The following is a 13,648-nucleotide window of genomic DNA, read 5'->3' as shown; positions in this document are numbered from 1 at the left end:
CGTGGCAGCTGTCACATCGCGCAGGTGCAGTGCGGCTTGGCAGGGCACAGCGCAGTGTCCCAGAGCTGGGGCGGCTCCAGCAATCACCTGGAGCCCAGCAACGCTCAGCCAGAGTAGGCCCAGCTCCCAGATAGCATGCAGAGCCCCGTGGCACCCTGCCAAGCCACACTCCACCACTACAGCTGCCATGCAGGTACCAGGTGTTGGGCGGTGGGGGGCGGGTGGCGAAGGTCCCTGCTGCCTCCCACTGCCCCATGCTGCATGCAGGGGCTTTGCCATGAGCCCTCATAGGCACTGATTGCCGCTGCTACAGCCAGTGAGCACTGCTGGGTTTTGGGGTTTTATTTGTTTTGGTTTTTTTTAAGTGCCTGGACACTGGGGCCAGGTGGGGCAGCCATAGGCGGGGGCTGGGGGAGCCAGTGGGGAATGGGTCTGGGCAGGGGTCCCCCATGGTCCCCTCCCCCCTCCCCACTTATCAGCATGGAGCCCAGGTACAGCTCCCTGTGGTGGCAAGCAGGAACCGCCTGAATATCCAAATCAATTCAGAGATTTCCAATTTGATTTGGACCTTTTAATGGATCTCCTGACTTGATTCAGATTTGAAGATTCAGGCCTGAATTGGGCCAAACCTCCTCCAAATTGAAATCGGCTACCAAAGCTTCGTATAGCCCTAGTAGTTATGGATAAACTTACATTTTAGCACTTTCAAGGTAGCAGGGGAGCTGTTGCTCAGGTCTGTGCTGCAGCCATAGGCAGCTGGTAGCAGGGCGCACATGACCCCCCTGACAAGCCCATCCCCTACCACCACTGCCATCAGCAGCTTCTGCAGGTGCTTGCCAACCTTGTCCCCAGCTTCTGTGGGTGCTCACCAGCCCCATCCCTGTCACTGGCTTCTCTGGGTACCCCCCTCCAGACTCAGGAAGCACCAGTTGCCCAGGGCTGCAGCTGTTTACTGTTATGTCTACATGATGCTGTAGTGACACACATCAGCTAAAATCACCGTAACCTGGACCCTGAAGTAGGGTTAAAATTGATGCAGTTTTGCTATACCTGCATTGCTACAGATTCATACAGATCTGAATCATATCAATTTTTACTGTTATCCTTTGATATTGATCTGTTACATCTCTCCCTCCCAAAGAGAAATGTTGTTGTGTATGATGTACAGCTTGATTGACATAGAGCTTGTCCATGCCTCTTCCAATTTAAGTTGTAATATGTAACATAAAATATTACAAAGGTGCAGTCCAAAGTACTTAGACCCATGCTCCCAAACACCACTTATAAGAGATGCTAAGCTCCTCTTGTCAGTCATAGGTACTGCAGTTGTAAACTCCAGGTTTTTCTCTACTCTGTGTGAGAGAGAGTCCTAGGCAGGCTTTCCAATTTAAACCAGCATTTATCAGTAAATGCCTGCAGGATTGGAGTCCTTTACAGAACTGTAAATGAACAGTGAGAAATGCTCAGAAAACTGGGATTGCTCCATTTTAAATTCTGTCAAGTCTTCAGAAATCAATTGGTGTCATGAGAATGATCAAAATCCCACAACAGGAATATATGGACTACCTGGTGTGTGTTTAAATCAGCAAGAAAGTTAACACACACCATATGATTTCCAAGCACATACCACTTGGGTGTCTGAGAATTTTTCCCCCCAATCATCACTGGAGACTATGAACCTGCCAGGCAGAGACCAGATATGAGAATTCTCAACCCAATTGCAGACATTTAGTAAATGGTATAAAATGACTGGAGAGAGGTTTAGAAAGCAATTCCTAGTCTCATCCATCCCTGTAAGGCAGTAGATATACCATAAGGCAACAGCATAACTATTATTGAGAGAAATGTCTCAGTTTTATCTACAGCTACTGTCCATTTAAATTAAAAAATCATGTCTCAGAAGAGAGAGAAGTCTAGTATAATGGGACATCTTGTACTGAACATGCCAACAGATTTGTTTGTTTGCAGAGGGATCACTGCTTAACACTGAAAGCTACAGTCAAGTTTTTTTGAAGCAGATGGAGAACTTTTTAAAGAAAAGAGCTGAGTGTGCAAGACAGGCTCTGAAGTGAAATTATCTTAAATATAAGGAACATTCTGCATCTGATTAATAGAGAGTACATTTTTCTCGTAATTTTTTATTCAAATGACTGATTATGCTTCAAGTTCAGATTCTTTCTTACTGGAAAGAGACAGTGGAGGAACATGATCAAATTTCAGGGTGACAAAAAAACCCCAAAATATTCTGGATAGCTAGGTAAATATTCTCCTTGAGAAAACAAGTGTGTGCATATACAGATGACAGGCAACAGCTTGTATTTTTTTGGTTTTTTGAACCGTTTTTAAATATTCCATGTTACAGTTCCAAGGGGACTGCAGCTCTGTCATAGCCCTGCCAAATCCTTTAGGGCAAAAATATTCATCAAACTAAAAACAGATTTGGAGCTACTGCACCAAACATTAGCATTTCACTCTTGCATATATTCTACTTGTGTCTTGCCAAGAGCTCCCTCAACCAGATTCAGTTACGGTGCAAGAAGAAAGGATGAGAAGTTAAAAAAAGAAATATTTTTAAACATGACACTGATTAATTGTCAAGATCACTTAGCAGGGATATCAATTTTTATTTAAAATTTATGATGGCACCCATTGCACTGTGAATTATGGAAAGTGTGAGTATATTCGATTCAAATACTGAGAGAATCCTCTTTCCTTAAGTTAAACGTCTTAGTTTCAGCCACAGCCAGAAGTACAGGCCAGCAGAAACACGATGCTGCAATTAATCTGCCCCAGTAATTTTAACCAACACTAACCCAAAAGGTTCCTTCCCTTTCATCACTAACAGGTGCTCTCAAAGTCATGGTGATCTTCAACAACAATAAGGGGAAGGCCATCTAAGTAACAGCAGCCCAGTGCTGTGGGGAACAACTTGCTTTCTCACTGCACTCAGCCACCAGGAAAATGGCTCAGTAGCTTATCAGAACAATTCCTTACATACTTGCAAACAAATAGAGCTTTTGGTCTCAAAACATATTAATTAAACTTGCAAATCATTGCTCAATATTTAGTCCCATCATTTTCAATGATTTGATTTATTAAAAGCGAAGTTCTGTTTAGCCAAAGAATAGGTATAATACAAGCAAAGTGAAAACATCCCTTCCTCTACCTTAAGATATCTCAGGCCTGTTCTGAAAGTATTGTTTGCAGGAAGTACAGAAAGGTAGCTCGGGGCATGTCTTCACTATAGTCTGCAGTGTACACCAGAGGTATTCAAGGTACCATATGTACAAGAAGCAGGAACAGATTTGCACATGGAATAATTTACCAAGAAACAAAAAGTTCTGTCTTACTGCAGCTAGACTGCTTCTGGTACCTGATCTAATGTGGGTATCTCTATACTATACTGCAGTATGCAGTGTACAAACCCTCAGTCATCCATGGCAACTGAAGGGGACAATGCCCATCTGAAGTATAGTAATTTCAGTAATTTATATGATCCCACGTTTATCCTTAGAAATATATTGTTATCTTTTAACTGCTTTTTCTCTTGTTGTTTGGCAAAAAATCCAATCAAAACGGGAAAATAGAAGACCAGCTATATACAGGAAAAAGTATTTATAAAATAAGCACTGAAAAAACTAGTTTCTTTTCATTTCTTTCAGGATTAGGACATACCAGCATTACCATTTTTCACTGCTGTAGGTAAGTGCTTTTCAGATGAATAACATTTTTTTTAAGATAGCCCCTAAAGACTATGTTAAAAGGCTAGAGGTGTCTAGCATAGACAGTACAGACAGCAGTTACATTTGTCGTGTGACTGGCACTCTACAGCCATGCCGTGCCACACATGCACAACTGCAGAGTACTTTAAAAAGTGACTGATCACGCAACAAATTAACCCTCATCTAATGAAGGATCAGATGAAGCCCTCTCTAAAGTGGAATGCCTTAGGGCAGTGATTCTCAACCATTTGCACCTTACATCCCACCATCCATTTCGTCAAAAAACCCTGGTCCCACCATGATAAAAACAAAACCCCACAAAATTGCACTGTTCGAGATATCTGTTGATTCATCTATCTGAAGTGCAAACAACTGATTTTTTTCAGTCAGGCAATGAGCCGAAGTCCCACCTACACGACCTTTGAGTCGAACTTGTGTTCTCTACGGTCAATCTGTCAGCGTGATGCAGCCCAGCCCCACCCCTGGTGCTGTCTGCAGGAAGGGAGCGGGAGCTGCAGGCTGAGGTTTGCCAGACCCGAGCTGGAAGTAGGGGGACACATGTATTGGAGTCCCCCACCTCATGGCCTCTCTCCCACCCCCCTCCTTCAGTTCAGCCCACGTAAACCCCAGCCAGCAGCTCTCCCTCTCCCTTCCCCATTTCCCATCCCTTCCTGCAGACAGCACCCAAGCTTGGAGTGGGTGGTGGGGCTGCATCAGCCCAGCTGATGGTGGGACAGGCAGGCAGGCTTGATACCCACCTCCCCGAACCACACCCCCCACCCAACAGGTAAATGTCTAGGGAGGTACTTTATGCAAAGTCCCATGGGTTAGCGCAGGGACCTGCATGTCTGCCAGCGCCAAGTTGTCTTTTAACATCTGTCTTCTTTGATGGCACTACCAACAAAGAAAGCTACTGCTACCACAAATGGCCCTAACATATTTGCAATGCCAAGCTCAAGCTCAAGCTAAGAGGGGACCACCAACCAATTTCATATGGTGATACTTCTCAGTGGCATGGGAACCAGAGCCAAAGACTGCAGGGCACTGAAAATTTAGGGACATCCTCATTGTGCAAAGAGGTACCTCTGATATTAACATGAACTAAAAATCCTCATGCAGAAGGTGCTCTAAGTAAAACTCATTTGCAAGAGTGCCGATGTGGCAAGGGATGAAACTTTATATTGCTTTCCAACTACTATTACTTAAGTTTTCTCTCATAAGGCACTCTGCACGACAGATCTTCTGAGGGAATCTTGAGCTACGCACTACCCCCCCGAGGGTTAGTGTAAGATCCAGGCACGCACTCTTTGAAGAAGGCATCTGAATTCATGCCAAAGAGAATAAATGAATACACACACCATTGTTTTTTGGCTAGCTGCCTCTTTCTGTCCACGTGTTAGAGTCAAATAGTGCTCTCCTGGGCATACAATCAAAAGCAAAGTGCACATATTTAAATCTGGAGCTGGACATCAGGTAATGAGACCCACTTTCTGACATAAATCATTTTGAATTCCAGGGTTATCCCCTGACTCACAGTTCATTTACTGAAACATGCATCAAGTAAAGAGACATAAAGATACTTGCCATGGATTTTCTCAGCTTCTGGGTCATCCATACTGATGGCAATAATCTTCCAATCTGTCTCTCCTTCATCGATAAGAGCCAGAACTCCCAGAACTTTCACCTGAACAATCTCACCAGAAGATCGAACCTGAATTACAGCACCACAGTCTCAGAAAGATATAGAAAGGATACACATTCACAACCTCTTTGTATTATCATAGACAAAGTGGTTTGTTGCTCTGCCAAGAATATATATTCCAGAGTTGGCAAGGGAAAAATGTGGTTTTTTTAATACTATCCCTGGTTGATTCCTATGCCTATCTGCCATTCTCTCCCCTCCATTCATTTCTAACAGTTGATCAAGGATCTCAGAAATTTAATCAAAAAGAAAACTAACATATTCTAACAAGAATTTTCTTCCCTTATCCTATTTTGCATCACAGTTCCTCCCCACTCACCCCCCCACATCCTGTAAATCTTCACCCCGCTCCACAACTCAGACATCACTTGTTCGTTTTCTAATCCCTCCTCTCTCTCTCTCTCAGCTTCTTTCTGTGAACTTACATCTATAGAAGCTACATGGAACCTAGCCACAACTACATGGAACCTACTGACTTCCCCAATACAACCCCAACTTGATCTTCTCCTTTCCCTGCAAGCCCCAAGAGTGCCAGTGTTTATTCTAGCTGTAGTCACTTCTTCTCCTCCAACTCTCTTCTGGATCCCCAGGAATTCAAATATATACCCTTCCCCTTCACTGAAACAGCTTTTAACCGTAGCAATCTCCCTCTCAGATGGATGCTCCAAGGGGCTTCTCCAGGATCTCAAGGGCCATCGCCTTTGGATGACTTCTCTCCTTCTTAAAATGAAAAGAGCCTCCTGGACTACACAGTCCAATCCCCTCAGTTCGTAGGCAACTGTGTACCCAAGATTCCCCAGTATCACCACGTCAGACCCTCACGCACAAAACCAGAAACATCAACAACATTGTACAACACATAAGTAAAAAGCAGAAATGAGAGCCTTGCCAATACCCTAGCACAGCACTGACAGAGAAGTAACATGTTAATGTATGCTCCCTGCAGACCATAAACTCCCCTTCTTACTACTTCACATAACATTTCATATCACTTCTTATACCCATCTCAGTCAGCAGTATGCCATAAACTCTACCAGATTGCCATCTCTAGCCTTTCTTATCTCTGGGTGATATTAACCACTTTCACAGCATCAACTATTATCTTTCAGTAGTTAACTCCCATGGCAGTCCAGCATAATTCCACTGTTTTTCAGACAACTTTTCCCAATCGTACATGAGTTAAAAAAATGAATTCTTTATATTTATCTTGCCAAAGCCTTGCACTCTCTCTTTCCTTCTTTCTCCTTCCTCTAGTACCATTAGAAACTAGGTTTCTCTTGCCAGTTACTTAGCCTTAAAAGTTGTTTTTGTCAACTCTGCTTTCCTCCCTTACTCAGTAGCCAGGCTCTTCTACATAATAGGGGTTCTTGCTTTCTCTCTAAAACACCCATTTCTGCTTTATAGGAGAATTTTTCCCATGTTTCATCATCCTCCAGCCCTGACTACTGCAATCTCTTCTTCTCACTGACTGCTCCCCTTCTTCCCCTCTATTAAAAAAAGCTGCTGCCAAAATATTAAAAATAACTTTCGCAATTAAGACAAACCTTTGAGCCTATTTCACAAACATCAATAGGATCATTATCCCCACAGCATCCTGTGCTATTATCTGTATGGTTTGGATCTTCCCAAGTCTGTTAAAAGAATGAGAAACACAAGTTTAATTATTAAACTTCAGTTACAATTCTTTTTTCTTGCCATCAAGTTATGCAGATTAATAAAAATCATAGTTCGCCCGCGTTCTTGCAAAAGATGTGATTAGTCAAAGAAGATAGGAAATCTCATGAACTTGGATAACACACCTAACCAAGCAACACCCTCTTCAGGTAAAAATGCTAATGGGAGACTGGGATTGTTTTTAAAATATACGCTCAAAATCACACAGAAATTACTGAACTTGATATAGAAATTACTGGATGAAAAGACTATGGACTACATTACCTAGCACATCAGATTAGGTCGGCAAAATGCTCTCTTCTGACTTTAGAAGTTATGAACTTGTGTGTGCTGTCAGAATCATCAAAGATTTTATAGTCTACAAACCATTTGTTTGGACACTACTGCTTGATCTGATTTTCAACCAAGTATGATCCATGTTTAAACTTCACCTATTTAAACGCTTATGTGACTGTTTTTCTTTGTTGCTCAATCCGTAACATACCACTTAATTTCTATGTCTCTAAACTGCAAAATGAAGATTTGACTGTAGTACCTGCTAGAATACCTCTGCTAGCATATGTCACCATGGCAGTCAAGATGCAGTGGTAAGGAATCCAATTTTTGCTAAAAATTAGGGTCAGAGCCCATCACAGACCCTGGGTGCAAGCTACAAATCCCTGCTGACAAATGCCTATGATCCTATGATCTTTCAGAGGGCTGGGTACAATGAAAGGAGTACAATTTCCTTTAAATATGATATTAAAACAAAAAAAAACCCAACCTCTTTTACAACTGGAAACCCACTATTTATTTATGGCTTGCACTCCTGATATTGTCACAAAGCCATATTATAACCAAGTGGCACTTTCAAAAGATGTCACTGTCCCAAGCAGGATGGGAATTTTTCAAATGCTGGCTCCTCTGCTCCAGTGCTGCTCCTGTCTCTGACCATGAAGTTACCGTCACTTTGTCAGGATAGTTAAAAGGAAAGGTTTTGTCATCTTTAAAACTAACAACAGCATTGTTTTAATCATTCCACTGTTAGTAAGTGCTTATCATCAGAAGTTATTTCACTGCTATTAGTGACACTCATTTTGTAGCTTTTTTAGCGTTTCAAAGTAGGTAATTGTTTCAACTTGGGGATTTTTCCATTCTCTCTTTCAAATAATGAACGTACTAGAAATCAAGGAGCAAAACATAGCCCCAAAGCAAGGGCTTGTTATTTAGGTCAGCCCATCTGGATGAGAAAGAAAAGACCCAGATATCAAATTTTTTCTAAGGCATTCTCATGTACTGCCTCCTCTCTGTTAGTAAAATAGCTCTAAGATCATTTAAAAGATTTTTTGCTACAATGCCTCAAATCTGGATGTTTCTGCCTCTGAACTACAAAAGGTAAATAATGTGACATTTTCTTGTAAAGAGCAGTTTCAGGCTACGGGCCTGACCAAATCAGAGTCTTTCCATTGTCTCTAGTGGGGTTTGCATTTAGTGAACTTTCAAAAAGTTAAACTCATGCACTTGCTAAATAAAATCTATTTGCTGCACATTTTACTGATTTATTAAGGCCACCATTTCATGCTGACGAAGCAGAGAAGGGAAAATGACAGCAGGACTATTCATCATTGCAGGAGCTCCTTTACTATCCAGACAATGCTACCACAAGACTTACTTTTCTCACATCCCGCTGAAGACTACTGTCTGAAGGATAAGATTCATTAGTGGAGTTGCCATTGTTCTACCTATACCGGCTAATGGTGATGGCGCTAGTGTTAATCCAGAATTTTAAACTCGGGCAAACCTTAATTTGTTCCAAGTAAGAACAATGGAAAATAAACTTCCACTTTGAAATGGAGGGCCTCTCTTGAATCCACTGCTGCTTTTCCATTGAATATACTGTTACCCACATACCATCAGTATTTGTTTTTGTAGTCACTAACATTTAAGTATTACCAGATTTTCTCACAAATAAGATGCTCCCAAATATAATACATACTTTGTTTTTGAAAGGCAGAAGAAAAAAGATTTTTCCAGAGTTATGGCTGTATAGATTAGGGACAGAGCCTAATCTTCAACTGTCTGAGGGTGCTCCCTTTCCTGCATAACTAAAGCTCAGTCCCTGTCTGCTGATGAAGACTGACCTCCATGGATGGATCTATGGTTTTGAAAAGAGCTGAAGAGGCTTTGAAACTGAGAGCATGTAACAGACAGCAAAATTAACAAAATTTCCCTTAAAAAGTTTAGCTTGATTAGTGGAACATTATGACCATTAAAAAATAAGAGACTATCCCTAACACCTGCAGAGTGAAGAACAAATGAGCCATTAAGACAACTGATTCCCTCAGCTACCTAAACAGCAACACCATAGTTGCTGTACTGCAAAGGAGGAATCAAACCATGTTGCTTCCAACCCCAAGCAGAAAATCAACTTTCCTGCCTAATACTCATAGTCCTTCTGGGGCGGGGGCTGATATTTGCGGGGAAAGTTACATGTTATATATGATAAAATACAGTTATTACCCATTCACACACATCTTTTATTAGTAGATCACTGCTTGATACTCAGTCTGGGTCATTAGGGACAAAACAAGTATTTAGCAATTTCTCTTTGGTGGGCTCTATGAAACATTTTCTTAACCTCACACTTGCTCCCAAGAACATTCCCAATAAGTCTTCATCTTGCAATGGGAACTAATTGTAGAGCAGGACTAAACTTTTTAATTGAAACCATTTTGTATATGTATGTCAAAAATTGCCATTTCATCAAAATATGCTGGGGTTGTTGAAAACGCAAGTTTAAATCCCTGTGCCAAACATCCAGAGAAGAGGCTTGAACTTGGGTCTCCCTCATTTCTTGTGAATGCCTTGATCGCTAGGCCATTGGTTGTGTATGATTTTTTCCATGAAAAGATTTAAAAGGTCTCATTTTTTGTTCTGTACTTGAGTGAAAACAAGTTTTAAAACTTCCAAATCTTTCATGAAATGGAGTTGGTTGTCACCTAACTCACTGGAAACTTGTCAGCTATCTCTGAAGATAGGACAAAGATAGAACTACTATCCTCTATTACTAGAGGAGGCATCTCCAGGTCAGGGTTGACATGTTAATGCTTATGCAGTGGATGTCCTCTGGGTAAACAAGAGGATACCATTCTCTGAAGAAGTTAGTTTGAAATCTTTCAGTACTAAGTCTGGGTACACACAAATACACATTTTGTATTGCTACTCTTATTCTCTTATTGTGTTAAATTACCATTCATTTTATTCTTTATTTTTATCAAGTTTTGAATTTCAGCCACTGATTAACACTAATAATGGAAATTTTTAAAAATACAATAGAACCAGAAAAAATCTAAAAGGTTAAAAAAAGACAAGTAGAATCAATCTGAAAAAGAACTATCCTTATATTTTCCCCATTGCCAAAGACTTTAAGAGATTCCAATTACTATTTACACTGTCATATATGAATAGCTATATGAATTTATTATAACCATCTTGTTTAAGGGAAAAATGTTAATACAACTCGGCTTAAGTACTTTTGAATGATACACGGATGACAATATAATCCTGTCATACACAGCACAGAGATTCATAAAGTATAAGCTCAAGGTTCCTTAAATATTTAACTCCTTCCTGAAATAGTGCATATTTATTTATGCGCACACACCGCAATTCTGATAAAAATTTATGGATACAATAAAGCTATGCATAAAGAAAATCCTAATTTACAAATCTATCAAACAGAAACATCCTTCTTGCAACTGATTTGCATTCAGGCAGTGCTCAGGATTTATAAGGCAATTTACTCAGAAGACAGAAAAGTTTCACCATTATAACAAAAATGTTACCTGAGGGAGGGCACCATAATTCCATATATAACCCTTGTGAGGGAAGATATTTGCTACATATCGAAGCTTGCCGTTCTTTATATCTTGTTTAATGGGATTCAACGGCTCCTTGGTGGCAATCTAATCAGATCGTGAAAGAGAAAGAGAGAAGAGAATTCTAAAATGGATGGCAATTAATCCTGGACCCAACTAGTTAAAAAGTTGCCTTCTGGGCAGCAGAAACTGTATACCTGCGGTTTGTAGAGCTTTAAAAAAAGTGCAATAGCCTCACTGTAAATCTCAAGGGTCATGTTCAAAAACAGGCTTGTTATTAATGTTTTAAACACTGGCGTGAAGTATTGAAGGAGACAAAAAAACCTGGATCCAAACAAGGAAAGTCATATTATAAGGAGTTTTGTCATAAATACTGAAAGAATTTTAAATTGGAAGCCTCTGCACTTAATGAGTCAAGTTCAACAGTGAGATAAATGATGGCACAAGTTGATCAGAGAGCAGGAGCTCTGCCAGCAATTGGAAATTTCTGCATCATACCACTGTTAATCGCCATCCTGCTACGTATGCTTCCACATGCATGCGAAGCTTCTCGTGCATTGCCACTTAACAGCAAACAGATGAGAAATCTGTAAGTAAATCAAGGAAAAAGGAGTACAAAAACTTTGCAGGGACCTAGTCAGATTTACTGCAGAATATCTTATCCCACAGTAGCTGTTCCAGTCAGCTTACCCATACAGACAAGCATTATGCTACTTTCCACATCTGTTTTCTGAGTAAATTATACTCAGTGCTTGCCTGAAACCACCTCTAACACCAACAGTGAAACTGGCCTAAAGAAGTTCCATCCTCTCACAAAATATTTGAACGGGATATTGTGCCTGCAGTCAGTTTTGTATATTACTTAACTGCAAAACCTTCTCCACAAGTTGATATTATTATTTGTACAACTCTCATTTCAGTCAGGATTATACCAACTGTTAACCATATCCTGACATTAGAAATCTGGAAGAGCTTCATAGAGATAACTGATGCTGCTCCAGATGTGCAAAAATGAGCATAGCTGGGCTCCTGCCAGCTACGGGCAGAGTCTGGCTTCAGAAAAAATTATTTTAGGAATATCTGGGTGAGGTCCAAGGAGCCTGAGCAGGCTCAAAGGGCAGAATGACATAAAACAGTGGGTTTGAAACCTTTTTTCATTTGCAGACCCCTAAAAAATTTCCATGGAGGTCCGGACCCCTTTGAATGGTAAGTGTGAGTATTCAGAGACTTTGAATTTATCACAATCATCTTTTGTGGACCCCTTAGACAGTCTGCAGACCCAACCACAGGTTGAAAACCAGTAATATAAAAGAAATGTGGTCTGAGAGGACAGAACAGGGAAGAAATTGTCTTAAGACAGATTTCAGTGACTTTGGTATAAAGAACTTCAGAACCACACAAGAAAAACTTCATACAGAGAGGCCTCATCTAGAGCGTTTCTCAGCCCATGGGTTATAACCCAAAAGTGAGTCACAAGAATATATGAAAGGGTCACAAATAATCACAGAAAAACAAGGAAAAAATATGCGAAATCATGGATTTTCTACTTTAAAGGAGAAAAACGCAAGAAAGCACTGGTTTCCCTTTGCAGACTGCCAGAGTTGCAACCTGCAAGGGGCTGCTTGGGGCTAAGGGAGAAGAGGAGGGTGATCAGGCAGAGGGCACTATGTGCATGTGTGCATATACACATGCACGTGGCAGGCAGGATGGAGAGCAGCTCCCCGCAGGTAAGTCCCTGGTGGTGGGGGTGAGGAAGGCATAGACAGTGCATCAGGGAGGCAGGGGGAACAGACAACACACTGGAGGGACAGGGAGCCACGTGCACCCCAAAATTTGTGTGCTTATAGTGGACACAGGGCTGAAGCCTAGCTGGACTGGCACAGGCAGGAGCTGCCTCCATGATCGAGTGGCCAGGTGCCGGCATGGGAAGGAGGACCAAAATTCATTGCTACCGCCACTGCTGACGCTATCGTGAGCCCTGCACCAGCTGTGCTGCCAGAAGCATGAAAAATAACAGGGAGGGGGTCACACTTCCTTCACCTGCTCCTGCCACCAGCATGCCAGGCCACAGCCACATGCCATGGCCTAGCCACTGCTGCTCCCCTCACACTGTGGCTCTACCCTGGAGGGGAGGTGGGGTGGCAAGCAGCACAGGCAGCCTGAAGGGAGTGGTGGCAAAAGTGGCCAGGCCAGGGTGCCAGAGTAGAACCATGGCCCAGTGCGTGAGCAGCTAGCAATGAGATAAGATGAGGGCAGTGCAGCCTCATCCCCCCAGTCTGTTACTTCTCACACTGCGGGTGGTACAGCTGGTGTGGGGGTCCCAGCAGCAGCAATGAGTCTCACCACCCTGTGCCAGGTCCCACCCACTGGGCCGCAGAGGTGGCTCATGCCCATGGTAGGAGAATCCCTTACCTGCTGTAGGTGTACAAATGGAGGGGAGGGGTACGCACCCCCCCACACATACCCCCTGCCCCACACACCTACCTGCAGCCCCACACATTGGGCGGCTGTGGCCTGGGAGCATGGGACAGCGTTTGTATGTAAGGGGTATCGGGAGGGTTCAGGGTGTGGGGGGCTGTAGGCTGGAAATGAGGGGCACTGGCAGGGCCCCAGGGAGCTGCGAGTCAGGAGTGAGAGATACCGGCAATTTGCATTGTGCAAACTGCACAATGGTGAATGTCACTTGGGAGAGC

General features: G+C 42.3%; 1 protein-coding gene across 1 annotated transcript in view; it reads right to left on the bottom strand.

Annotated features, from left to right (window-relative positions):
- The window catches only part of PPA2 (pyrophosphatase (inorganic) 2), a gene marked incomplete at its 5' end in the record, with an annotated part of 57,371 nt that overhangs the window by 26,139 nt on the left and 17,584 nt on the right, over window positions 1–13,648 (bottom strand). The window contains 3 exons of the mRNA XM_019533964.1: window positions 5,307–5,433; window positions 6,969–7,055; window positions 10,923–11,042. Of these exons, the coding sequence (XP_019389509.1) occupies window positions 5,307–5,433; window positions 6,969–7,055; window positions 10,923–11,042 (334 nt within the window). The remainder of the gene's footprint in view (window positions 1–5,306; window positions 5,434–6,968; window positions 7,056–10,922; window positions 11,043–13,648) is intronic.

This window comes from Crocodylus porosus, unplaced genomic scaffold (assembly GCF_001723895.1).
Source record: "Crocodylus porosus isolate Cpor-Errol unplaced genomic scaffold, CroPor_comp1, whole genome shotgun sequence".
NCBI classification, from domain to species: Eukaryota; Metazoa; Chordata; order Crocodylia; family Crocodylidae; genus Crocodylus; species Crocodylus porosus.
The sequence above is the reverse complement of the archived record's forward strand: the minus strand, read 5'-3'. Positions and strand labels throughout refer to the sequence as shown.